General features: G+C 50.7%; 8 protein-coding genes across 8 annotated transcripts; 4 read left to right on the top strand and 4 right to left on the bottom strand.

Annotated features, from left to right (window-relative positions):
* Positions 1-16: 16 nt before the first annotated feature.
* N7473_008420 (C6 transcription factor) lies at positions 17-3,780 on the top strand (the record flags this gene model as incomplete). Its single annotated transcript, XM_057154360.1, has 6 exons — positions 17-188; positions 243-347; positions 407-540; positions 595-672; positions 727-1,194; positions 1,324-3,780. Coding segments are annotated over 6 exons (3,414 nt in total), but the record flags the coding sequence as incomplete, so codon positions are not given.
* A 232-nt stretch (positions 3,781-4,012) lies between these two features.
* On the bottom strand, positions 4,013-4,383 carry N7473_008421 (Flavohemoprotein; the record flags this gene model as incomplete). Its single annotated transcript, XM_057154361.1, has 2 exons — positions 4,013-4,105; positions 4,183-4,383. The coding sequence occupies 2 exons, from the start codon at positions 4,381-4,383 to the stop codon at positions 4,013-4,015; spliced, it is 294 nt and encodes a 97-aa protein (XP_057008699.1).
* A 3,476-nt stretch (positions 4,384-7,859) lies between these two features.
* Positions 7,860-9,142, top strand: N7473_008422 (uncharacterized protein; the record flags this gene model as incomplete). Its single annotated transcript, XM_057154362.1, has 2 exons — positions 7,860-8,424; positions 8,496-9,142. The coding sequence occupies 2 exons, from the start codon at positions 7,860-7,862 to the stop codon at positions 8,909-8,911; spliced, it is 981 nt and encodes a 326-aa protein (XP_057008700.1). The 3' UTR covers positions 8,912-9,142.
* Positions 9,143-9,429: 287 nt separating this feature from the next.
* N7473_008423 (sugar O-acetyltransferase) lies at positions 9,430-10,331 on the top strand (the record flags this gene model as incomplete). Its single annotated transcript, XM_057154363.1, has 3 exons — positions 9,430-9,530; positions 9,635-9,871; positions 9,971-10,331. The coding sequence occupies 3 exons, from the start codon at positions 9,430-9,432 to the stop codon at positions 10,329-10,331; spliced, it is 699 nt and encodes a 232-aa protein (XP_057008701.1).
* Positions 10,332-10,665: 334 nt separating this feature from the next.
* Positions 10,666-13,712, bottom strand: N7473_008424 (plasma-membrane proton-efflux P-type ATPase; the record flags this gene model as incomplete). Its single annotated transcript, XM_057154364.1, has 4 exons — positions 10,666-10,712; positions 10,775-12,875; positions 12,934-13,164; positions 13,242-13,712. 4 exons carry the CDS (start codon positions 13,710-13,712, stop codon positions 10,666-10,668), a joined length of 2,850 nt encoding a protein of 949 aa, XP_057008702.1.
* Positions 13,713-15,102: 1,390 nt separating this feature from the next.
* On the top strand, positions 15,103-17,081 carry N7473_008425 (uncharacterized protein; the record flags this gene model as incomplete). Its single annotated transcript, XM_057154365.1, has 10 exons — positions 15,103-15,133; positions 15,251-15,354; positions 15,417-15,678; positions 15,733-15,763; positions 15,817-15,898; positions 15,952-15,989; positions 16,046-16,143; positions 16,201-16,595; positions 16,652-16,817; positions 16,882-17,081. 10 exons carry the CDS (start codon positions 15,103-15,105, stop codon positions 17,079-17,081), a joined length of 1,407 nt encoding a protein of 468 aa, XP_057008703.1.
* Positions 17,082-17,698: 617 nt separating this feature from the next.
* On the bottom strand, positions 17,699-19,463 carry N7473_008426 (origin of replication complex subunit 5 family protein; the record flags this gene model as incomplete). The annotated part of the gene is made up of 3 exons (XM_057154366.1): positions 17,699-18,829; positions 18,900-19,277; positions 19,377-19,463. The coding sequence occupies 3 exons, from the start codon at positions 19,461-19,463 to the stop codon at positions 17,699-17,701; spliced, it is 1,596 nt and encodes a 531-aa protein (XP_057008704.1).
* A 1,120-nt stretch (positions 19,464-20,583) lies between these two features.
* On the bottom strand, positions 20,584-24,354 carry N7473_008427 (uncharacterized protein; the record flags this gene model as incomplete). Its single annotated transcript, XM_057154367.1, has 5 exons — positions 20,584-21,686; positions 21,760-22,729; positions 22,803-23,094; positions 23,269-23,708; positions 24,082-24,354. The coding sequence occupies 5 exons, from the start codon at positions 24,352-24,354 to the stop codon at positions 20,584-20,586; spliced, it is 3,078 nt and encodes a 1,025-aa protein (XP_057008705.1).
* Between the last annotated feature and the right edge of the window lie 2,044 nt (positions 24,355-26,398).

Raw genomic sequence — 26,398 nt, forward strand, 5'->3', positions numbered from 1 at the left:
CTAACATCCAACAGGTGGTAGTGGCTTCATCGCTACCCATGTATTAGAGACTCTCCTCGCAAGAGGTCACTCTGTTGTCACTACCGTCCGCTCGCAGCAAAAGGCGCAAGCTATTCTGGATGCTCATCCAGAATTATCAAAGGATCAACTTGACTGTGTTATCGTGCAAGATATGGCCAAAGCCGATGGTAGGGAGTAACTACCCAGCGAAATTGTGTCATAAAGCTAATCATCGAGGCCAGCTTTTGACAGTGCTGTGATCTCAGAGCCTCCATTTGAGGCTGTTATTCATACAGCTAGCCCTTATCATTTTCATGCTAAGGATGCGAAAGAACTGCTGAATCCAGGTGAGCATCGGAGACTCCGAGACTCTTGAAAATTGAGCCTGACAAAGTGTGTCGAATAGCGATCATTGGAACAACGGGACTTCTCAAATCCGTGCAGAAGCATGCACCATCAGTCAAGCGTGTTGTTGTGACTTCTTCCTTCGCGGCGATCAATGATGTTTATGCCAAGGCCAAGGGCAAAGTTTACTCAGAGGTAATATCAATTTCTACCCTTTCTCTTTCTTCAACAAAGCTCATTAATTTATAGGCCGACTGGTGTCCTATCACCGAGGCTCAAGCCAACGAGAACCCTGCGAACGCCTATCGGGCTAGTAAGACATTTGCTGTGAGTTAACCTTGAAAAGCTTAACAAGTCAATGCAAAAACTGACAAACAAAAGGAACGAGCTGCTTGGGGCTTCATCAAGAACGAAAATACCTCATTCGACCTCGCGGTCATCAATCCACCACTGGTCATAGGCCCAATTGCCCACAATCTCGCTTCTTTAAGCGCCCTCAACACCTCCAACGAGCGCATTCGTGATCTCATCACCGGCGCGGCAAAGGATAGTTGTCCGCCAACAGGTAACTACCTTTACGTCGATGTACGTGACCTAGCACTGGCGCATGTCCTCGCGATCGAAAAGCCCGAAGCTGGCGGAAAACGTTTTTTCACGGTGTCGAGCCATTTCTCCAACAAGAATATCGCAGAAATTATCGGCCAGGAGTTTCCTCAATTCAAAGACAGGCTCCCATCCGGCGAGGCTCTCACTCCGGGAGATTATCCGGTTGATGGTGTGTATGGATTTGACAACTCACGAGCCCGTGAGATCCTAGGTGTGCCTTTTCGACCACTCAAGGAGAGTGTGGTAGATGCAGTGCATAGTCTGTTGTTGGTGGAGCCGCAAATTGCTGGTTAATAGTTTTGGTCTGGATTTGATAGATGGAATGGTCGATTTCGGCGTTAGGAAATAGCGTAATCCGAGTCGCGGGATTAGGCTAGGCAGATTCCGTATCAATCGCAAGGCTACTTCTTCAACCTTTTTATCCCTAACTTGCTGGCTCTGGAAATGTTTTCTAAATTTTCTGCTGACCCTGCAGGAGACAAAGTCCATCCACCTCGCCTAAAACGAAGGCAAGTCTCTCGCGCCTGCGACTGGTGCCGTTTGAACAGGATCAAGTGCAACGACTCGCAGCCTTGTCAGAATTGTCGCAAACGTGGGGGCCATTGCACCCGCAGCAAGGAAAAGGAGCATTTATCGTTGCCAACAGCTAATAGGTATCTCGAAGTGCTGCCGTTTTCGAAGAACTCAGCTGACAGTCAGTACAGAGAGATTCAAGAATTACGGCGACAGATCACCGACCTACAGCAGCAGCTCAAACTTGCAACCCAGAACACCAATGACCAGGTCTCTGCATACGCATCACCGGCCCAATCTAATGGCTCTGTTCAAGCTACCACGGCAAATCATGCGACATCTCATGAAGTTTCATCGCTTTCCCCTGGGAAGTGGGAGGGTATCAAACTTCCAGAAGGGAGAGCAGGGGCATTGATCTACTACGGTCCATTGTCATCCGCTTACTTCGCTGATCGCATGCGCCGCTATCTGCTAGAAGTGCTGAGAGGGTCCACTCCAGAACTTTCATTTTCTCTTTCACTTTCTCAGCTGAAACGACCAATCGGAAATCAGTTGTTTCCCAGTTCCCTTGATCAGGACCAACCATGGAAGACCAGCCTAGATCTTGATGGCGACCGGGAATCCGAGGAGCTTTCGCGGGCACAGGAAGAATATTTCCTCGATCTGCTCTGGCAGAGCTTTCATTGCATATATCCTGTCACCTTGGAAGACGAGTTTCGGGAGTACTACGACTCCCTATGGACCAACTCGGCAGATCAAACAAAGCGCCAGCCTTCGGCACTTGTTGACAGCATTTTGGCCGTTTGCATGCAATATGGAACCAGCTTCCTGACAAGCGATAGTCAGGGCAGTATGAATGGGTATCATGTTGAGGCTGGGTCAGCGACTAGCCGTGCACTCTACCGTCGGTCTCAAATACTCATTCTTGATGAACTTGAGAGGCCGTCACTAATGGCTTTGCAAAGCCAATTATACTCCATTGTGTTTCTTTATAACGAATCTTCAATGAGTTCAGCGCATATCTCTCTAGGGTCCACCGTGAGAACAGCTCAGATGTTAGGGCTACATTCAAAATCTAGCGATGAGCTCTCTTCTAGAGAAAAGCAGCTGCATCGCCGAATTTGGTCGACCCTAATCACGCTTGATAGCCAAATATCAATGGCTCTGGGTCAATCGCCACTCATACACAGTTGTGAGATTGATCACAGTTCTTTGAGAGATAGCCAAGAAGAAAGCCTACTCTCTGAATCAATGTTGATCAGTCCCAACAATAAAGACATCACATGGCTCAGCTATCATGCCCAATCTGTGCGCCTTGTCTCCCTCGCAAGATGCGTTCAAAGTGGCTTCCATGCCAAGTGCGCGGAGCTACTGGAAAGAAAAGCCTTGAAAACACTATATGACGATCCATTCTCACTTGAAGAGCTAGCGGGGGTTCTCGCTCGAAACGCTCGCGTTGTTTATGAGTGGGCATGCAATGTTCCTAAGTCTCTTAAAATCCCCAGGAAAGGCTCCGGAGAACCGTTTTCTACAGAGCGCACTCCACTCAACCTTGACCAGTTCAGTCCTCTCTGGCTCCAGCGACAAAGAATTCTGCTGGAAATCCTATACCATCATCTCCAGATGTCGAACTTCCGGAGTTTCCTGCGTCTCCCACCCGGATCCTCCTCAATTACGCCCCTGTCAGACTGTCACAGCATCAACTGTCTAAACCATGCCGTAGCTTTGACAAGCATTTTGCACCAGGTTTTGACTGAAACGGATCTACTGCGAGGATGGTCAGCGGCCTTTCAATACCAATGGGACGCCGCTCTTTGTATCCTTGGCTTCATTCTGGCAAATCCAGTCTGCCCTCCTACCCCGCAAGCTCGGAAATGCTTACAAACCGCGATTCAATGCTTGGAAATTATGGGCGATTATCTCCCTGTTGCTAAAAGGGCTGCTCAAAATATGCGCGAAACTGGTGCACAAGCTGAGATGCTTGCTGAAAAATTTCACAATACTTTGTCATTTCGCAGACCGGCCAAGCGAAACTATCTTGGTCAAAGCAAAGCGCCAGTTGCCCGATCAGTTACGAGTGCAACAGTACAGGACTTGGCAGCTCCGGCTTTGAGGCCTGAATACCTCCAATGTCTTTCCACGGAGCCTATGTTCGATCCTGTAAATTTTCTGGGTGGTCCTTTTCTGTCAACTGGAAATATGACTGACATGTTGAATGAGCCATCAGAGGAGTTTGTGGCAGTTGAAACAGATGGGATACTGGCTGGGATACAATCTTCATGGATACCATTTGGCGAGCGAGCGCTAGAGTCGTGAGAGGGTTAAATATGCATGTGCCTTTCCAACCTATCCCTACAACAGAACTACGATGTGACTTAGAGAATGGAACTTTACGTTTTCACCAAGTAATAGAGATATATGTACCTTAAGAGGAAGTAGATTGTGATTATCTTTAAATTAAATATACAGATTAGGAGATCATAAGAAAAAGAAGGCTGTCTGTGATGGCTTGTCACGTTGCAACTGGAAAGCTGAATTGCACCCATGGTTAATCCGATGGCGAACCAGACACCTCCATGTGGATTCGGTCTGGCGAGACACCCAAGCTCTCCAGACTCTTGCTCTGTGCCTTCATGAATGGCTGAGGCCCACAGATGTAGTAGTCTGCATCGGGCAAACGGCCTCGTTCTTGATTTGAGCCAAGTCCACACGGCCTACATGATCATAGTCCACACCCTTCTTGTCCTGAGCAGTTGCATCTTCATAGGATACCGCCTTACTAACGGATGGGTTCTCAGCAACAATCTTGGCCAGGTCTTCCTTCATTGCATGGACGTGACCGTTGCGCGCAGCGTGGATGAAGACGACCTTTCGCGCTTGGCCTTGCTGATCGACAATTGACTTCAACATGGACATCATTGGGGTCAATCCCACGCCTCCACTGATCAGCACGGCTGGAGTTGTGGCATTGATGTCGAGGACGAAGTCACCAAATGGATTGCTGACGTCCAACTTTGCACCCACTGGCAACGACTCGACTTCTCAAGAGTTTGAATGGGGTCGGCGAGAGATCTGACCATTACATCCCCGAATTACTGAATATTGCAGTGCCCCAATACTTCATCATCTTAGCGGATTGAAATACATGCATCTTCAGCAAAATTGCTTCTCTCTTTCTTGTATGACTACTTTCATTAAGCTTAACTTGGTATCCACTCTACTAGACGCCTCGGGGCCGGACTCCGAGTTACCTCCGGATGGTAGGATTGCCTTTGGAAGATCCCGACTTCGAGAACATTTACACAAAATCATACTCTAGTTATGGAATTGATGACTATCTGATGACTATTCATGCGTTCATGACGGTAAATGTCTACCAATCGCTAAGAAATGAATCAAGTTTATCTCGAATCAATTTCCTTCTAGGCTCACGCTCTCTTGCTATCTATCCCATCCCATTAAAGCGATGCAGGTCACACAATTTTGAGCTTCACAGCACAAGGAGAATAACCTAGGCCAGGGTTCGAGTGAGACTAGGCCCTTAGGAAGCTTACGCTACTAAATTGAGACCTATAATGTATACTAGTGCATGTCCAATACACAACATCATTCCTACGCTTATCTAATTTCTGCATGTCTTGACAGTAGAAACAGCGATTAAATGAACAGGAGCTAGCATTTCTTGGGCATGGAACCAGAGACGAAAACCCCTGGAATTATCACAAAATCAGTCTCGCTTTAGGATGTGACCATGCTATCTAGGTCATTTCTCACCAGCTTGTTGGTTTGTTGGTTAGGCTTACTAGGCTATGCACCGACCTTTGGTAGTACTACCATCCACGCTCGTATAAGGCGCACTTGGAGGCCCCATCAGGCGTCTCGCATACATCCTGGCCCCGATAATAGTGAGTCCGTATCTCTTCTCGAGACAGCCAATGACATTCGGAATAGTATCCGAGTGGGTCGTCTCGCCCCAAAGTGATCTTCCTTTTCCCCTTTCCTTTAGCCGCATGGTCAAGCATAGTAATACATTGCGGTTCGGCCAGTCCGTCCGAGTGCTTGAATGTCTTGCAGATCATGATCATTGTTGCCTGCATGCATGTCGGTTTTCATACGCGCCGAGGAGGAAGATCGGGCCCTTTTTTTCACAAGGCGACTTGGTAGAATCCGATACAGTATGTATGCCTCTCTCTCGACACTCGGGTCGTTTATGGCTACTCAAGTACTTCCCAGTCCCTGTGCCATTATCTCACACTCTACGATACGTGGATTAATGTCGACATGTCCCTCTTTTCCATCGCCATCCTCAAAGGCGGGGTTGCTTTATGCGACGTCTTGGCGGTTCCTTGGCTCAATAGAATGGGAGATTTAAGCCGGTCGCCTCTCATCAGTGATTTGTAGCATCTTGAACATTGGTTGGTGAGCCGCCAGCACTGGTACATTCGGCGGGATGTCCGAAGTATCTATCTGTCCTGTTTGAGTTCCTCCCTGGTACATTCGTTGGATTGCTCCTGGCCACGCTGGCGATACCTCGGACTAAGCTCAAAAAAATCAGGCTTGGTACATTGGCATGGCCCCCCTCGGGGCATTAAGCGTCGCTGGGCTGATGGAGCCGCTTATTACGGGGGCCGTGAGAGAGTATGGGTCGTACCATCTAGCGATCATGTTCGCCGGGGTATTGTTGAATCCACTTGAGGCAACAATCGTATTGGCAGCAGATGTTTTCTTTTTTTAATGTGCAGGACCGTTGCACGGGAGGGTTACCCTCTTTACTAAAAAGGGGAGTCTTAACTAGCTTGAAGGACACTGGACGGCACGCACATAGATTTTATTTGTAAAACTTTCTAAAGACAGGAAGCAATGAAAGTAATCAGACAAGACTAGTAGCCATGCACTACACTACTACAGTACTACTTCCTTAAAAAGAAAGACACTCGGATCAATCGCTCAACCAACCATTCAACCACGTTTTCATCTCCAGGAAAAGGGTCCGCCCGCGGATTTGGCGAGTTTGGCGAGTTTTCACAATTTCTGCAATTCTTCGCGAGGGGCTGCGGGTTTAGGCAACTTAATTTTACCTTCGCTCGGCCCCAACGAATGAGACAACTCGCTACGGTTCCTAGTTCCACAGTTTAATCCGCGGACAAAGTGGGCAAGCATTTTGTAGCATGAAATTCCCCCACGCCCAACCCCGAATAAATGTCGTGATCCGTGGGTGAATTGTCTTCTTAAAAGGTTTGGGTAAAAGGGGCGCGAGCACTACGGCCAATTGCTCCCCAATCCGTCCTTTCAAGAACCGAGCGGAAGATAATTCCAATGACAGGGAAGCCACAAAACAGCCTCCTATTTGTCCTAACTAAATACGTTGTTGCCTGTCCTCGTGTCAGATGGAGTAAGATGGGGGTATGAAACACTCGAGTCCAATTAGAAGAATTATCGACCGAGCGCGTTGACCCATGGACCCTGGACTAGCGGAGTCAGGAGCATAATATGCACCAATCTGCTTGCTCATAGGCCCTGGATAAGCTTTACCTGCCGTCGTAGGAAAGCTTGGCCCCCTTAATTGACCAAAGACACGCTCGTAACTGAGGATCTAAGGATCGATCGTCTTTCGCCCCGTTCCCCTTTCTAACTTTCCTTTGTGTTGGGAATTTCTATTATATTGTTTTTCGGACTATTTATCGGCAATCCAAAAAGGCAGATTGCCTCGCGACTCGTCGCCTGTTGTACATATTCCCACGCAAAAAGTATAAACTGGTTGAACGGTAAGACGAACTGATACACGAGATCAAATTCCCCGCTGGCAAAACCACTAGTCTACCAGGCTGCTTTCTCCTAAAATGGCAATGGAGCTTGTGGACACATGTTGGTTAAACTCACAGAATGTCACTCCTGGCCTAGCCCATTCAGGTGTCCCTTTTTTTGGTTGCTGTCGTGCTAAGGCTGAAAAGTTGCCTCGGGTGTGGATCACAGTATGAGCTTTCTGGGGCGTAAAATAATGGGGGCAAAGGGGCTATGAGCTTGAGCGCATTGCGTTTAAAATAAGCTAATTCCCTCGATTGCTTGCGAATCTTCTGTTCTTCTGTTCTTGCTGCTTCTGACTCTTTTTGCGTAATGCCTGTTTAACCTTCTCGTCACCCATTTCGACCTATACTCTACCTAATCAGCATGTTCATGATCTAGACTCCGTCAATCGACGAGTATTAGCTCGATTGCCATTCATTATTCTTCACCTTTTCTTCCTCTTCGTGTCTTACTTCGACTCTTCATCTTCCTCGCCCGAACACCCATCTGCATCTTCTCTTCGTCGTCTCCCCACCTTACGGTATTACTCGTTCCATCCTTCCTCGCCATTCGATCTGCTTCACGCTGAATACATGCCCATCACGCCTATCATGCCTGTCATTCAAGATCTTGCTGCTCGCCATGCGAGTCATGCGAGTGAAAACCTGCAAAAGAAGCCTCTTGAGCCAATCTCCAAGCTTGCGCCATTCTCAGCCCTAATCATCTCTATCACTATGGTCATCTTCTTCCTCATCCGCTACTACATCCTCGAGGGCTTCCTGATCAAGAAGATATATGGCCGGATCTACGCCGACCTTGATGAAGGGAACCGCCGTGGCTTCGTCAACCATCACATTGCTGGACTTACCAAGATCATCATCCTCGCGGTGGCTGCCAAGCCATTTGTGTGCGTCACTTTTGGCAAGGAGACGTTCGGAACGCCATATGATCCTCGCATGAGCTCAACGATCACCATGGGTGACATGCTTATCGTTGTCGCTCAGATGTTGATCGGCATGTACGTCTTTGAGCTTCTCTATCGGTCCAAACTGTCCCCGGTGGCGGTGACGCATCACATCGGCACCATCATCGTCGGACAGTCCGCGATTGCCATCAGCCTGAAACTGGCACGTGAGCCAGATGCTGATATTGAGTTTATCTTGTGCACCGTGTGGGGTAAGTAACATCAATATGTTTCAAATGATCCAATCAGCGTCAAGAATCCAAATACTAATATCTCGTTATAGGTGCTTTCGATATAGTGTCCGAATTCTTCCCACACGTGGCCATAATCCTCTATCGCATCTTTCCTCAACGTCACAACTTCCTCAAGTGGGTCTTTCTTCTCTCCTGCATTACGACCGCAACAGGCACCACTTGTGAGACGATTGTGACAATGTGGCTCTTCGGAAGTCTCTGGAATAGGTGGCAGATTGCCTTCAAAGTGGCCACACCATTGCTTCACCTTGCGTTCTCGGCGGCACAGATCCACGGCAGTATGGTCTTCTGGCGGATGTACAAGAAGCAGAAACGTCTGCTTCAAGAGCAAGTGGAAAGTGCCGATTTCCTCAAGGAAGAGAATATTGGCATCGCGTTGCAGTCATCCGCAGAGTCCATGCCGCCGGTCGTGCCGCCGAACGCAATGGTAGCCCGCGATAGATGAGCAGCTGGTGGTTTCCGTCGCCCGAAAACGCATGTTTGCGCTGGGTTTTTGCTTCTCTTTCTTTTTTTCCCGGGATTTGTTTTCTGGGGGCGTTTTTACTCTGCATCGGCGGAGTTTCTGCATTTGTCCGAGGCATACAACGGACAGTGGACTGGTCTGCTTTTTTTCCGGGAAGATAGGAAAGTATGGTGACATGTTTCTACCATACTCAATAATAAATTACAATGAGACTCTTTTAATAATTGTTTAAATTAGAATATTTAGAATATTTGTACATTCGTTCCGAATGCAAGGGGCTTTCAATCCGTAGAAATTGTATGTATTGGCCCGCGCCGAGAAAAGTCCGTAGATATCCCCGCACCAATAGCCAACCATCACAGTGGCTGATTCCCCCGCCGGCATCTTCCCACCAACACATCCCGACTTTGGAGTGACCCAATCGCACCAAAACTCCATATTCTTCTACTCTGGTACCTGTGCCAGATACAGCAAGACTAGAGCTATCAAAACCACCCACAATGGCATCCTCGGAAAAGCGCCCTGACTTAATAGCGCTCGCCCGCGATCTGCCCGGCGTCCCAATGAGTGACGATTACGAGAAGATGATATCGGGCATGCTGTACGTATCTAGCCCCGACGGTCTATCATCCTAATGAAATAAACATATCAAAGAATATTATCCGCTATCCTAAAGCAGACTGCCTAACCTTCTGCATTGACTAGTTACAATCCACTCCTCCCCAGCCTGGAGGAAGCCCGACACCGCTGCCGCATCTTAACCAATGACTACAACAATCTGGACCCACGTACCGTGCCCTCTGAGAAAATTAGGGACGTCCGTTTTGAACTTCTGCAGAAGCTGGTTGGACGAGTTGGCGAGGGGTCGTTTGTCGAGCCGCCGTTTCGGCCAGATTACGGATGTAATGTCGTCATTGGGCGGGATTGCTTTATCAACTGGAAGTAAGTCAGCGGAGCCCAGTTTGCGTTTACCATTCGTGAATTTCCATCTGTTTCTATGGTGATACGTATCTTGAACGTGTTCTGATGAGTCAATTGCAGTCTAAGTATCCTTGACACATCTCTGGTGATTCTGGGAGATCGCATTCAAATGGGCCCGAATGTGGGCATCTACACCGCTGGACATGAAACAAGTGTATTGTCCCGGCGGAAGTATATCGAGTTTGGTCATCCAGTCAGAATTGGTGATGATTGCTGGATTGGTGGTAATGTAGTGATCCTCCCCGGAGTAACTATCGGCGAGGGATGTACCATTGGAGCAGGCTCCGTTGTTACAAAGGATATCCCTCCCTTCTCGGTGGCCGTGGGAAGTCCATGCAAGGTGATCAAAACTATACAGTCTGCTGAGGAAGAGGAGAATGATCCCGAGAATCCCTACCGAAAAATGGAAAGAGAGCTGTAAGAAAGACAATTGCTATTAACTGGGCAAAATAGAAAGAGCATCTAAGTCTGCCACACAAGCCTACAAGCAGGTTAACTGCTGTTTTCGTCGTAAAACAAGCAGAGCTAAGAATAAAATGCACTCCCTGATGGTACACATGGTATGGCGGCCAGTGCTCGCCCGTAACTCTGCAACAGAATTAAAACTCATACCATCCCCCTTCTTTTCTCCCTCTGATTTACCCCACTGATTTCTTTGACGAGAGCCTGCTTTGCATGGCCCTCGTCCGCCAACGCCATTCGCCATCCCTTGAGAGTGAAAGTGCTCTGGGGGGGATTTTTCCCAGCCTCACTTCTCAAGTCGTCTTCTCGTGCTGGGTCGAAACCCGCTGCAGAGAGAGCACTGTGATCAGGTTAGTACAGATGTCGTTGATTAACTTTGAAAAGAAAAAGAGTTTAACTTACAGAAATCCTCCCAGGACCGCTCTCGAGTTCTGGCCCGCGGGCTACGACCATGCATCAGGTCGTCAAATGCCTGCGAGTTCTGCAGGAAGCTATACACAATGCCGAGTATAATGATAACACCAACCGAAAAGACCCAGACGCGGATCAGTGCCACGACTGAGGTGGGCTGGTGGCCAAACACGCCGAAAATGACCATCAGAGTCCCCGTGACATCGACAGCCAGAACCGCCGCAAGCAGTTGCAAGGAGGGCAGGTTCTTCCAAAAAGGTCCATCGATATGACGAGTGACAAGTATTAGCCAGTTCTGAGTGAGGGTAACCTCAACGAACAGCACCCCATCGCGATCTCCAAAGTTTTGCACCAGACCACCCGCCTCCCCATGCAGAAGGATGGTACCGAACGCGACCCAGGAACCAGCTGCCAGGATCAACCCGAGAATGATAGCAATCCCCCATAGCTTGGGCTGGTTCCATTTGACGGGGGAAATCGAGAACGGCGCATTGTCATATGCAATGGCCAGCGTGGCAATGTCGGCAAAAATGGCCAGCAGGACAACGTGACGGATATCCATAACTTCGGCCTTGATGCAAATCCACAAGCCGAAGAAGATCATCAAGTGCAGAGACAGCGCAATTCGATAGATCACATACGAGTACATGCGATGGAAGATTTGACGGGAGAGCTTGATCGCATCAATGATCGCAGAGAGTCCGGGAGCCATGAAGACGATGTCAGCAGCTGAACGAGCAGCATCGGAAGCACCTTCGACCGCAATCCCAGTATCGGCCTTCTTCAGCGACGCGGCATCATTTACACCATCGCCAGTCATGGCTACCAGGTGGCCTCGCTTTTGAAGAATCTCCACGACGCTGTACTTGTGCTCAGGGAATACCTCCGCAAACCCATCTGCGGCCTCAACGAAGTCATTGACTTCAGAGCCAGGCATTTCGCCCGCACCCGTGACACCCAGACGTTCCGCATTGTAGATATTGCTGCCAAGTCCGAGCTGGCGAGCGGTCTCGCGTGCAATACCCACAGCATCTCCAGTCAGCATCTTGATGGAAAGTCCAAGTCGCTGGGCCTCGGCAATGGTCTTTGCAGTGTCATGGCGAGGGGGATCCAAGCAGGGTACAATTCCCAGAATCTGCCAGGGCTGGTCACCAATCTTGCGAGCGACTCCGAGGGCACGGAATCCACGGCCGGCAAATTCAGTGACCTTCTCAAGGTATGCGGTCTCAACGTCCTCAGCAATCGGGTGATCCTCCTTAACCGTCCGCAGTACGGGAAGGGGAGCTCCCTTGACACAGATGATCCGCTCACCCTGAGGGGACTTGACAACAGCTGTGACCTTTTTGGAGACGGGATCGAATGGGTGGAACTCAATGACTTCGTATGATCCGATCGTTGCCTTGACTTCGGGATAGGCCTTTAGAGCTTTGAGAAAGACGCGATCGATGGCATCAAGTCCTTTTTTTTTGTGACTTGCGGCCAGGCAGGATGTCATCATGATATCGTTCTTGGTGACATTTGGGGTTGTGTACGGGTCACCGAGGGCAAGCTTGTTCCGGGTCAGAGTGCCGGTTTTGTCGGAACAGAGGATCTCAACTCCTGCCAGCGACTCAATTGCGGATAGTTTCTGCACGACCGCTTGTCGCTTGGCCAGATAAGATGCACCGACAGCCATGGTGGTTGTAACCACTGCCGGAAGACCAACTGGCACTCCAACGACGGTGATTGCCAGGGTAAACTGCAGAATGTCCAAGATTGGCTGCGACCGGTAGAAGGATGACACCCAGACCACAAACAGAGCGAGGCACACGAGACCCAGGAGAATCATGCTGATTCCATTGAGCACCATGGTGAAATGACCAGTTCCACTATCGGCAAGATTCACAAGCGCTGCAGCCCGTCCAACAGAAGTATTATCACCAATCGCAGTTGCAATCATACGGGCAGTCCCTCGCTTGACGGTGGAAGAGGTGAAACAAATGTCATCTTGATGCTTGTCAACTGCGAGTGATTCACCGGTGAGGGAAGACTGATCGACTTGTAGGTGGGCTCCTTCGCTGACCAGGACTCCATCAGCCGGAATGATTGTGCCCTGTAGTCAAGTTAATAAGCCGTTGCGCGTGGCTGACAGGTGTTTAGGAAGCAATTACATCCTCAAGGTGGATGACATCACCAGGAACCACTTCCTCTGCCTCTATCTCCAGCACATGTCCATTTCGGGTCACAGTAGCCTTCAGAGCCAGTGTCTGCTTGAGGCTATCGACGATGTTTCCAGCATGGTATTCCTGAGTGAAGCCAACGACTGCATTGAGGATCAGCAGAGCACAGATGACCCCGAAGTCGATCCAATCTCGCATTCCGGCAGCCAGGAGTGCGGAGGCCTGTTCAGGTTCTTAGTTAGTATGCTTTCACAGGCATAGCAGGAGGGAGTTGTTTGTGCATGAGCGTGGTCACAGACCTCCATGACAAACTGCACAGGGCCGACAAAGAGCTTGAGGAACTTCAACAGGTTGTTTTGGTGTTCCTGCTTCAGGCGGTTTCTTCCATACTTGCGGCGTGCGGCAATGATATCTGCATCATTGAGGCCCAGGTTGAGATCAGTCTCAAGTAGGCCAGCATGGTAGCCAGTGTCTTGAGCAATAGAAATGGTGATCACCTTTGGTTCAGGCTCGTTACCGTCCTCCTCTTCAAGCTCAGCGATGAGAAGGTCGATGTCTTCAGCAGTCTCACGGGAAGCAGACTGGTCAAGCTTGTCACCTGAAGAAGTGGTACGGCTAGGGCTGTCGGGGATTGCAGCAGTTGCTGGGGCATCCTTGTCCTCCTGGTCACTGTGGGGGCCTGGAGGGTGACTGCCGAGCGCCAGGTTGCGGGCATCAGAAAGATCCCACAACCTAATGGTTGAAGGCTTGGATACGTCCTTGGATGTCATTGAAGATATGTTTTTGATGGTGAAGAACAACACTGAAAGGAAGAGATGAAGGGGGTGTGTGGATGAAGTGATGGGAGAGAGGAAAAGGACGAAGTTGGATGGGGAGGTCACAGCAGGGAGAAAGATGTCCCCCAGGACTAGGGCACAACTTCCTTCAACAAAATGAGCAGGAACGACTACTCCTTCGGGCCAGCGTGACGCGTCTAACTGGAATTTACAGTGGGAAGGCCCGATGGAAGCCTCTGGTGGCCCGTGATGAGCTTGGGACCCGTGCCTAAAGTCAACAACCTTCGGCCAAAGCAAGAAAGAGCAAACCAGCAGAAAAATCAAAGATGCCAGAAGGGGAAACGCATGAGGCGCCTGAGTATCCAGGCGCCTAAGTCCTCGTGATTCCGCCTGGATGAGCTCTGTCCCGAAGGACCATTGGCCGAGTAAAGCAGCCTCGAAGGGACTCGAGCTCATTGATGTACCTAAGCCCTGCCGATCGCTGTTTCTCGACTCTGAAGAGAATTTTGGGGCATGTTGTAGCTCCATACACTACTTCTGATCAAGACAAACCTGGTACTTGAAAGCATTTGACCTGAAGTCAGACAGTGTTGAAACTGCTATTGAGCTAAGAGTCTATGTTCGTTCAAGCCGATTGATTCAATTGAGTGGCGGCAGCATTTTACATGCGGCATGCACTAAATCAAAATTCTGACCGATTTTCAACTCTGTCAAATGTTGCCAAGGTGATTCAATTGCATACGAACCCCTGAGGATGTGAAATACCTTTGGTCGTGCCGAAGCTAGATATACTTCGGGTATTGCGGCCCCACCCAGAGGTATTGGATATATCTTTTCCGGAACATGAGTGGCAAATACCTATGTAAATGAAGCTTACATTTACGTGTTGAAAGGCCCCGGAGCCCCCTTTTCCATTTCAACAGGCAACGATGAATTGAACACCATCGTCGTGGCAACTATGTTGAACCATGGTGACTAGTCAACGATCGATACAACTGCTATCCATGGTCCCTGGATTGTCGCCTCAGGCACCAGATTATGTAATTGCCTGGACGTCACCATCGCCATCGCAGAAAATCGAAGCCGCGGAAGAAGCCAGTCGACTGGGCGATGGTAGAATCAACCGGATACGTTTGCTTGCTTCAACAATAGCCTTGTGCTCACGCATGAACTGTGGGGCATGGTTGTCTTCACCGTTGCCTATCTGACGGTGCCGTGAGCCTGTTCTGTTAAAACGGCCATCAACCCGCCCAATCCAGCGCCCTCCACTTCCCATATCATGTTTCGCGCTCAAACAAGCGTCTTACGAGCTCTTTGATTTCTCGTTCTCTCGCATCTCAACCTGCTACGCCTCTCTGTCCCTTCATCACAGAACTTCATCAAGATGAATCCCGAAATTCCTGGCTTCTATTATGGTGAGTCTCCTTCCATCAACTGCAGATTCAATATGCACGCTCGACGCTTTCCACGGCTTCATTTCATGGCCTCGGATGTCTACTGGTGGCATGCTAACAGCATTTCATCTCAACCAGACCCTGAGAAGAAGAAATACTTCAAGATACAAGCCAACCATGTTGCGCCACCTGGTGCCCAGTATTCCCAGGCGTCCGTCAAGCGCAAGCGCAACGAGCAAGAGGTCAGTCGTCGATGTTTAACAGACTCACGCTTCTCAAACAAGTTGATGCTGACTCTTCACAGGAACAAGAGAGACAGGCGCACGTCAGTCAGCGGATCGCCCGCGAGACGGTCCACAAGCCAAGCTTCCTCCACCACCCTCTCGTCGGTGTGGACAGAGAGATTGGAGCCCGTCGTGTCTCCTCTTCTGAGCTGCAAGACCGCCAAGCCAGTGTCCACGTAAGCCAGTTAAGGTGCAAGAGGCTTCATGATTTTGAGCCGTGGCCTGGGCCTTGGAATATCCGCCATGTGCTGCGGAGTCCTCGCTCGGGTATCCTAATCACCAGTATGTACGCTGCTTCCATGTGATCTGGCAGATGGACTAATTACCATTCACTAGGTGGTGTTCACAGTCACCAATCTTCCGTCTCGTTAGTTCATTCTTTCTCTCAGATGGATAAGATCACTTACCAATTCTTCACAGGATCTGCTTCCCCGATCATGGCGAAGAGAAGTGGATTTACAACCAGACCATGGAGCGGATACTCTTTCAAGAGCCCTACAGAGTATGTCTTTTCATGCACGGGCCTGATCCTAGTTACTGACTGTCCATGTTTAGCTATCATCAGTCTCTCTTAGCCACACGGGCTATTTATTGTATGTACTCCCCTCCATCCGGAGCCTCCTTTGAACCCATCCACTCACCATCACAGGGCAACATTTGACAGCGGTCCCGGAGGCGACTCCTTCCTGGCTCCGCGGTTGCTTCCAAACCCAGATGAGAGTGGTGACTACCGCTGGCCTTCCGAATGTATGTCATCCTAACCATCCAGCAGGCAAGAAGTTTACGTTAACAAATAACAAACAGTCCTCCACCCCATCCGCATCCGCACCTTGCAGACCCTCTGGTGCTCCGCGGCATGTCCAACCGGAGACAAGGCTCTCTTCGCCATTGGAACCTCGGACGGACTCCACACCCTCGAGGGCTACAGCAGCCACTGGACGCTCTCGCAGAAGCCCTTCCCCAACGAGAAGGCCAACCAGACCCAAGGCTTCCGCCGTCACGGCAACTCCTCGCACGCAAGCGTGCAGGCGGTCGAGTGGCTCTCCTCGGACGTCATTGCCTCGGGACTGCGCAACTCGACCGTCTTCCTGTACGATGTGCGCACTGGCGACACTTCGCTGCGGCTGCAGCATTCGCAGTCGGTCACGAAGATCCGGAAGGTGGATCCGTGGCGGATTGTTGTTGGAGGCCATAACTCGGTAGGTTTTCGTGCTTTGCATGTACCAGGTGTAGTATCCCGCTCATGTTACGCCAGGTTGAAATGTACGACATCCGGTTCGTAGCCGAGGGCCTCCAACACAAGCCCAAACCCATGAGCGGCTCGCACATCTCGACCCGCCCATATCTTTCCTTCCAGGACTTCTCGCCCGAGGAGATCCCGGATCTCGATGTGAGCACCGAGTTGGGCCTGTTGGCATGCGGTAAGTTCTCGCTATTTTCCTTTTACACTGTTGTTGCCAATTTCTAATTACTCTCACTACTCAGCATCCAATGATAGAAAGGTGCGTCTCTTCTCGCTCAACACCGGCAAGCCTGTGCCCTCGCCGCTCTCGAAGTTTCATTATGCCCGTCCCATCACCGGCGTGTTCTTCGAGCCAACTGAGCCGATCACGAGCTCGCAGGGTCCGCAGACGCCCAGCTTGCTGGTTTCTGCTGAGGCTTCTGTCGATCAGTGGGTTTGGTAGGGGTGTTTTGGTCTTTGGGGGATTATTTTCTCATCTGGCGTAACTTTCTGCTCTTCTCGGGGATACCCTCTTGGATTTTGTCGGTGTTTCTTCTTTCTTTTCGCATCATCATCTTCATTTTGCTTCTCATCTCAGTGCTTGTTCTATTTTGAGCCGCATTTCCGGCCATATCTCCATTCTACGCATGATGAAACGAAGATAGCGTAATCAATAAAAAAAAAAGTTAGAAGATGACATCAAACGGCCAGTCTTAAGCACCTTAGATGAATCTCTCTAAAGCCAAGTCGCATACCATTGGCTGGCTTCGAAGTAATACCACCTCCAATGGAGTCACGTTCAAGAGTACTATCTTGCAAGTGAAGTTGATCTGTTTTCCTGCCTTAGCTTCGTCCAGGGATCTGATTTAGGGTGTACTAAGTTTCTAGCAATCCTCTCAGACTCACTGAGCGAAAAGCGGCAAGAAGGTGAATATGTATGTATGTCATTTGGATCCGAGGACGCAATGCTTTAAAATGCAAACAATAACCAAATTATAACGCCAATGCAAATAAAACAGTCAAATCGCCAATCCCATCTTCATACGCCAGTAGTGCACAAAACAAAACTACATTCCGAAATTAATCAAGTCCACCAGCAAGCCACTCTCCAACCTCGACACCGATTCCTTTCGCCAACTCCCCGATCCAATCGCCAGACACGTTCACGCACCATTTCTCGCCCGCGTCTGCACTGGTATTCCCGCTGCCTGTGCTGGCAAAGCCAACATGACCGGAGGCAGGTACCACGAGACGTAGACGGCGCAATGTCGCCAATTCAGCGTAGATTTGGTCTGCGACGGCGGCGGTATGGATGGGGTTCTCGGGTGGGTTTGGATCAACGGCGTGGTAAATTGCTAGTAGACGTTCTAGTGGAAACGGGCGAGCTGATAGAATGGTTGATGGGCCTGTGATGCCTGCGCCGCCGCCTACGGCAGATGTTGTTGCGGAGGATGTTGCGAAGGCGTTGGAGAGAGTGGACTTGGTGATACGGGTTTTCGTCCGCTTGCCCTTTCGCGGTGTAGAAGGGTCGTCGTTAGCAGCTGCTCTGTCCTCTGCTTGCGCCTGGGACAAGACCTTCAGTCGGCGACGATGGTGAGCACGCTTGTTACGTGCAGATAGTGAACTTGACGAGAACTTGGAAAAGAAGATGGTGTCCAGGCGTTGGGGGGTATGAGATGCCAGGTACGCCGATGTAAGAATCAACGTCGAGAAATAAGGAAGATGAGGTAGGGCGGATGGTGCCGCCGAGGTGGCCATTGGCTTGCGCAATGTCTTGCTCGGGGCTGAAGTGTCCTCGGGGACAATTCGATGCACCAGTGCAGACTCGCCCTGGTGCCGGAAAAGAGCTCTGTTCTTTACCAACAGACGGGTAAAGTCCCATTCCGTATTTCCACCAGGCGGTGTTTCGCCTTGAACCACTGGCGCAACGAACAGTGGCCAAAGTCGGTGGCATATAGATCGGAAAGTTGGAATTGAACCTGCCGTTGGCCCAACTAACGTGTCGTAAATTGTCGCAACAAAATGGGGATACACCCGCGACGAAGTTTCGTCTGGCAGGTTCTCCACAAATGGCATCGGCGCAGCCAGTAGAATATCAATTGCCTCTTTCCTTGTGTACGGAGGGAAGCTAACATGAGGAACAGCCGCATTCTGCAAGAAGAGTGGGCGAGGAGTCGAGCTCAGAACTAGAACAACACAAAGAGATGGGATCTGTAGAACCAACAAGTCAGTACTTGGCCACGAGCAGGCTACATCTCAGGTCTTCGAGACGGCAACTCACAATCTCTCCCAGTCGCGCCAAAGCAGACAGTAATGTCGGCGGCGCCTCACGCTGCCGATCAATCTCGTCCAGCACCAACACAAACTTTCCACCCCGTTCCTCCGCTCCGGCTGCTAGACACTCCTCCAGCAGGACCGCAAGGGTACTAACATGCTCGCATCGACCCTTACCATACTTCTCCCATTCATCTTTCTGACCCAGCGCCTCGAGGGTACTCCAAAGAATCTTGGTCAGAAGATGTCGCGCCGTAATACATTCCGAGCTGCGGACGAAGGCGTGCGGAACCTCGAGTGTTGATAGGATACCGCGAAGTATGGTAGATTTGCAAGTCGCAGACACGCCGTGCACGACTAATGTAGACAGGCTAGGGGTATTTGGCTATCGGAGAATCCCATGGTTAGCAAGCTGCAGAAGGAAGCTGTTTGATCTAATTCCAGTCGGCTGCGGAGATCTTGGAGACCTCCGAGAAATACTTACATGAAGCAGGCTGGCAAGCTGCCGCGCCTGTAGGTCCCGACAAGGCCATTGGGTGCTCAGGGAGCGAGCAACTTCCACGGGCTGCATGAGGTCCCGAGTCTCAGCTTCTTGGCTGTATAACGAAGCTGCTAACCAAGAGAAAGCTGATCTGGGGTGTGATCTCTCTTCTTTCGATCTGCGGCTTCCCGTCCGAGGCACCCCTTTGGTCACGTGCTCTCGCGACGCGTCCAAACTCGAAGGAAGCCACGAAAAAGTACAATCTTAAAGCTAATTTCACGCTTGATTTTACAAGGGGATGAGATAGAACATGCCTACGTATTTTGAAGACAATTTTTGTCAAAACCGAATTCGATTCCTGTGCTAGAGTACAAAATTGCAGAACGTGTGTGAATAGAGGGAAAAATGGAACATCCACTCAAACGACCCAAAGGTCGAAAAGGAATAAAGAAGAGACAAAGGATACGACTAAGATTACCAAGTCAGCCCAAAGGAGCCGTCTCAGCGGACATAGTTGTCCGATATCACATCATTCCTCCCATGGAATATGTTCTCGGGCCAGAAAGACCGACCCATCACGACACATGTGCGATTCAGAAAAGAAAATGAGGGGAAAGTACAGGGGGAAATAAAGATGAATGGAAAGTAAAGTGGTGGGAAACACAATGCTGGAAATGGAGATGGTTCTCTGCTGGCCTCAACCGACAAGGCCAAAACAACGACAAATGGCTTGCTTCTCCTTCGAGGAGGGAGTACCAAAGCCATCATCCGAAGTCGTGTAGGAAGACCATATAGATCGAGGCAAAGAAAAGACCATTGAGGGGAAAAGTACAGAAAAGGGCAGAAAGGGGGAACAAAAGCGAGGGAAGACTGAAGATGGACAATGCTTCCCAGCGCTGACTGCACCATGCGAGTTTCGCTGGATGAATGATGATGTATGCAGGATGCAATACGTGAATATTTGCCAGATGATGGAAGTGTCGTGACGCATTGCTTCATGCACGGGGAGAGAAAGTCAAAAGCAGGCGAAACAAGATGGAAAGGGGTAGATGAAATGCTGATGATGAAAAGATCATGGCAGTTGCAACTGGACCCAAGTATGATGGCAGTCTTGAATGTAAATCCGTTAAATCATCAAAGGTTCATGGCATCGTGTGAGTCGATATGGGTACAGGTTGTAGATAGTATGCACGTGGGTCAGAGGTATCCATCAACGGTAAGGGTAAAAAGGACCCTGGGCACCAGTGTGTCCGTTGGCGACAGACGAAGAGGGGCTGTAGATCTCGGTGCTTTCGCTGGGGGTCTCCGTGGCAGAAGGAGAAGCGACGCCACTGGAGAAACCATAGCTGCTAATCCCATTGGTGCCTTGGATAGAACTGGTGGCCGAGTGGAAAGCGGGGTAAGGCGGCTTCACGCCCGGAAGATGCTTCGGAAGCTGGAGAGCAGTTGGAACCTCGTTAGGGGTCACCTGTCCACTGCTCTGGGCACTGGACCGGCCAGATCCTTCCGCGGCCATCAGCTTGCTGGAAAGTCGGCGTCCGTGGGGGGTCGAACGAATCGACGGCAGGATGGGACGGACAGCGTCGGCAATGCGTTGACGAGTCTCGGCATCAGCAAAGTCCATGGCAGTCTGCACAACGTAGTTCGCGAATGAATCACGCAGCATCTTCTCCAGCTCGTTGCCACTCAGAATCTCGTCGATCATGTCACGGCGAGCAGGACCATCCGCAGTGCGCAGACACTTCTCGATCACATTGGAGCTGAACTTCTGCTTGGACAGAGAAGGGATGTTACCGGCAAAGGTCTGGCACAAAGGATTGGTGAAACGCGAATCGGCAAGATCCAGGATGTACTGAACAACATAGTTTCCGAAGGGGTCCTGGACGAGAGTGTACGAGTTCGCGGTGATCCGAGCGATCAGCTGAGCCTTCTGAGCACCAGAGGCATGATCAATGCAGCGCTGCAGAACACAGCATCCATGACGGTGAGTGCCGACAATGACACAATGAGCACCAACAGCCTCGTAAATGAACTCGGCCTCCTCGGCGTTCAGACGGTTCAAGCATTTCTGAATGACGTGGTTGCCATTCAGGTCCTGGACCAAATCGACGACATGGTGCTTGAGCGCATTGATGACAGTCTGGGTCTGCTCAGCAGTGGAGATGAACTCGATCATCTTCTGGAGAGCGCGGGTACCATGCTGGTTCAGCGCGATCTTAACGAGCTGGGGAGCCGCGTTGTCAATGAGGGCGGTGCGCTGCTCGTCGTTGGAGTACTCGAGAAGCTTCTGGCACAGGTAGTTGCCGAACGGATCTATATAGATGAAAAGAAGACAAATTAGCTTGCAAACTCAATATTGTGATGAAAAGGCAATGGGATAACATACCAGTCATCAGCTCGATCACATGCATGTAGACCTCGCTGAAGATGAGCTGGACATACTCGGGGTTGCGCTCCTCCAACTTTCGCTGCAGGTAACGGCATCCATGCTGGTCCTTGCAAAGGCTGTACAGCTGGCCCTTCCAGTACTCAAGGGGGTGGTTGGCGTAGCGAGTCGCCTGTCCCGCATCGCTCTCAGTCTGACGGCGCTGAGGAACGGTACCGCGAGTAGCAGCATCGTTGTAGCGATAGTTGTTGGCTGCAAAAGCTGGAGCAGGATAGGCGGCATAGTTGTTGGCCTGGCCGAAAGCCGCAATCTGGTTGTTCGCCGGGGTTGGCGGCGCGACGTATGGCTGGACTCCATAGCCATACAAAGGAGGGAATGGAACACCCCCAGGGGCAACCGAGCTTGTCATGCCGTTATTGGCAGCTGCAGAGGTCAACTGAGGACCAAAAGGCGCAGCACTAGCCTGAAGAATTGTCTGCGCAGGCAGGCTGCTCTTGATCACGTCAGTCTCGGGGGAACCCTTGCCAAAAGGAGAGGTGACTGCTCCAGCGGGGATGCGGCCCATGCTGGCATTGTGCTGGTGAAGGTGCTCAGCGTTGGTCTTGGGAGTGGTGATCGCCGCATCAAAGGGATCAAAGTCACTGCCTTTAACAGTTGGCAAATCGTTGGTTGAGTAGGAGGTCTGCAGTGAACTTGGGCGGCTAGTAGTCACTGGGGTGAAGACATCGGGGGTGCGCTCACTTGAGAAAGTGAGGCCTCCTTCAAGAGAGTGACGGGCAATGTGACGAGAGTGAGCCACACCACCACGCTCGTCCTTGACTGGGCTGGTCAACGAATCAAAGCGCATCGCACTGATCAAGTTCTGAGGCATGCTCTGGTGGCTGCTGCGATAACGGCTGTGGAAGGAATATGAATCTGGCACCGGAGTACGGGCGTTGGCGAGATCATGGGCATCAGGATTGGCCGAGAGCTGCGACGACATGGTCAGTCTGGTTTAGTCCCAGGTTTGAGATGAGGTGAGTCCAAGTAGTCATGAAACTTACGAGGTTGGAGCCATCTCGGCGAGACAGAGTGGGGAACTTGTCATCAGGCTCAGTCATCTTGATGTAGCTCTTGATGTCTGGGGTTGAGAGTCGGTTGAGTCGGTCGAGCTGCTCGAGCTGGCCGAGTCGATCGTCGTCCTTCAGGTTGTTCATCTTGTGTTCGTCACTGGGGAAGAGGTGTTTGGTAGCAGCGAAAGAATCAAGACCACCGTTGCTTTTATATCCAGAGGTGGAGCCGTTGGGTCGGTACGGGCTGCTGAAGTTGTTGCTAGGCAGAGAGTATCGGTGTAGCCTGAGAGGAAGAATAGGAAGAACCGTCAGACTGAATCGAGGCACGGGTTGAAGTGCGTGCTGCCTTGGGAGTCACCAGGCCCTCGCTTCACTTGCGAGCAAACACCGTCACTTGAGAGCAAACACCACCTTGGGGGATCCCAAGGCAAGCGCCATGAAGAAATGTTTGACTTACGAAGGTCCTGGTCGGAAAGGTGCACTCTCCATGACGAATTCGTCCTTCTCTGAGTTGCGGCGAGATGTGGGCATCGAGTGGCCAGCAAATCGATCAACTGGTTGATTGTTGGCTTGAGACGAATGCGAGTGCGGGGCGCCTTGAGGGGAAGTCAACTGCGAGGAAAGAGCAAACGCGGAGAAGAATCCGGGGGATGAAGTGACGCTGGAAGTTGAGAATCTGCCGGGACGAGAGACTGAAGAGACGGTTGGCTCTGCATGCTCAGGAGGGGTCGTCGGCTCACTCACTGGCCCGGAGAGGCCAGCCTTCGCCAGATCCCGAGCAAGCTGGTCCATTTCAATCTTCTCCTTCTCATGCTGCATATCTAGCAGTTTCATGTCTTCTTCGAAGCGCCGTTTCTGCTCTCTCATGTATTCGATATGCTGACGTTTTTTCTCAAACTAGGAAGAGTCAGGGAGTGTTTTTTTTCGAAGAGTGAACTGGGAAAGTGAGAGATATGTGCGAAAAAAGGTGCGAGAAAAGTGAGATCAATATGGGGAGAAGGGTGGAAAAGAGAAGTGCGCAAGAGGAAGATTTTATACAGAACGCCCGCGCGGGTCCGCGGGAATAGCACGACCAATGCTTACTCGAACGCCCAATTGGTCGCGAGGCAGGTTTGTGAGCGGTTCCATGAGCAACGCGACTTTCCGTCTTGTTCCACGAGAAGCCGGCTGACGTATGACCTTTATCCTAGGCACACCACCGGTACTTGGGCATGGAAACGCAGGAAAGCAAAAGCACATATGCAAGACTACAACAAAACATGATACTCACCGAGGACAGCAGATCCAGATGGTCTGGCATTTGCGTGGTGCCTCCCGGACTGAGATAGTTCCATGACGAAGTCAATTTACTCGAGTCCGTGGTGAAACGACGTTGCAAATTGGCGCGGACATCGCCTGATGGTCGTGAGAAGCCAGGGCCGAAGTTAGAGTGGCCGGGTGAGAGCGAAGTATATCCAGGAAAGACCGATTCGGAGGGTGGAGAGCGAGGAGAAGGGAAACGGAGCTCGTCGAGGCGTTCACTCAGCCCATTCTTGAAGGCCATGGTGGGCAAAGCAGCCGATAAGTCCAACTATGGTGAAAAAGCAGCATCGGTCAGCACAGATGGTCGATTAACATGTTGACCCAGATTTCCCAGAGCTTTTTAAGGCCACGCAGACCCAACCAAACACAACCGCAACGCACATCCTATCAAACTAGCCTTCCCAACGAGGTACCCCGCAAGCTGCAGTGGCAGGGCAAGGGCTAGGGCTATGTGCGGGCGTGTTGGTGGCGGGCTGGCGGTGTGGTTTTTGACGGCGTTTCCCCCTAAGTAAAGGGGAACCCAAGAGGGGCTGAGGGGTTCGATGATCGACGCGCAAAGGGAAAAAAAACCCGAAGGCCAGGGACATGCTCACACAATGAACGCCTCGAAGGGCAGAAGCGACACTAGTTGGATCAAGAACCACACAATGCGACGGTCGGGAAATTCATCGAGGGGGGGAAACCGCTGGGCTGCAAAATCGGCCGTGTTCCTGGCGAAGTGCGGAGATCAGCCGCAGGAAGAAGTCGTGCGTGGGATGGAGCACGACCTACCGCTTCTCTTGTTCTTTCTTCTCTCCACTTAGCGAAGGAACACCAAACCACGATCACAAACAAAAAACGAGAGTTTGTCCAGAGCACTTGCACACACAAGATGCAGAAAAAGACCGAGAACAAGCTGTTGTACAGAGATGGATAGGATCAAAGAAAGGTAGAAGGGGGGAGAAGAGGGGAGGAAAGGGGAAGAGGAGAGATTGGAACAGAAGGATGAATGGCTGGGAGAGGAGCGGGGAGACACTCAACCCTATTCGGTAATCTCCGTTACGAACATCTAGTTCGTTCTTCGATGGCTTTCGACTGCAATGATCTTCCCCCGTAGACTCGTTGGTTTTACAATATCTGATCATTTGGAATTGACGAGAAAGAATATCTAATCATTGACGGCTTTGACTTGAATTGTCTGGATCATCAAACCAAGGAACCAGCCGTTGTTCCCAATCATCCCCAGTCAGCCTCCCGAACCGCCACGACGGCCCCCAAAAAACTAGCTATCACGGCAACAAATTACCAAGATGACGCGGAGTCTATACCCATCCTTGATCCCGAAAGCCGTGAGATGATTCCCATTTTCTATGGACAATTTGATGGTCACAACAGATTGAACAGATGATCGCTCAACCTGGGAATCGATCGGGCCCTACAGACATGATTGGGGAGGCTCCGCCTGAACGCGCTGTACGACGAGGGATGCAGCTATTGCCCCGAGCAGTAATCGGCTGGGGTACTCCATGGCCGACAGCTTGCACACGAGGCTCGATCCCATAAGCTGTGGGATTGCCGAGTGGTCAATTGCACATCGGACTGGGACCTCCCTGACGAAGAGGTGTACGGAGAGACAGCGCATACGGGGAGGACACTATTATCTCCCTTGCGACTATAGATAGATCCCGGTCTCCCATACTTCGATGCCCTCTGACACGAATGATGGCCTACGAATACGACCAGGGCCCTCAACTACATCTGGGCACTGTACAGAGTACAGATGCAGGCCACTAATCTTTCATCTACTGATCTATCTAGGAGATTTTTGCAGGCACCGTGGAAATAGAGAGCCATTTCAACCCTACTGTAGAAACTATAGAGCAAAGAACCCCTGCAAACATCGGGATGCGCTGTTCGCGAGAAGCGTGGCAGCGGCAGCTGCAGGTCGACCACACCTAAATAGAGCAAATAGAACCGCCACTGTATCATTCTAGCCAAGTGGAGACCCGCCGAGTGGTGTGCAAGACCGAAGGGGTGGAAAGATGTGACAGCAGATCGCCCTCTAAGTCTCGAAGCTGGCTAGTCACCGCACGGGGCAGATGGGGGTATGTACCTGGATCGACCTAGCGTGATATGGGTATGTGATAGGTATCACTAGGGAAGGAAGGCAGCGAATGACAATTAGTGTAGAAGATAATCATCTTCGTCGTAGCTCTTGAGGACTTGAATAGTTCTTGTCAGCGGGTTGACTTGACTGTTGGCACTTACAGGAGTTTTGGGAGACACAACCCGTTTGCGCGGGTGCT

This window comes from Penicillium subrubescens (genome assembly GCF_028828155.1).
Source record: "Penicillium subrubescens strain IBT 31985 chromosome Unknown utg000005l_segment0_segment0, whole genome shotgun sequence".
NCBI lineage: Eukaryota > Fungi > Ascomycota > Eurotiomycetes > Eurotiales > Aspergillaceae > Penicillium > Penicillium subrubescens.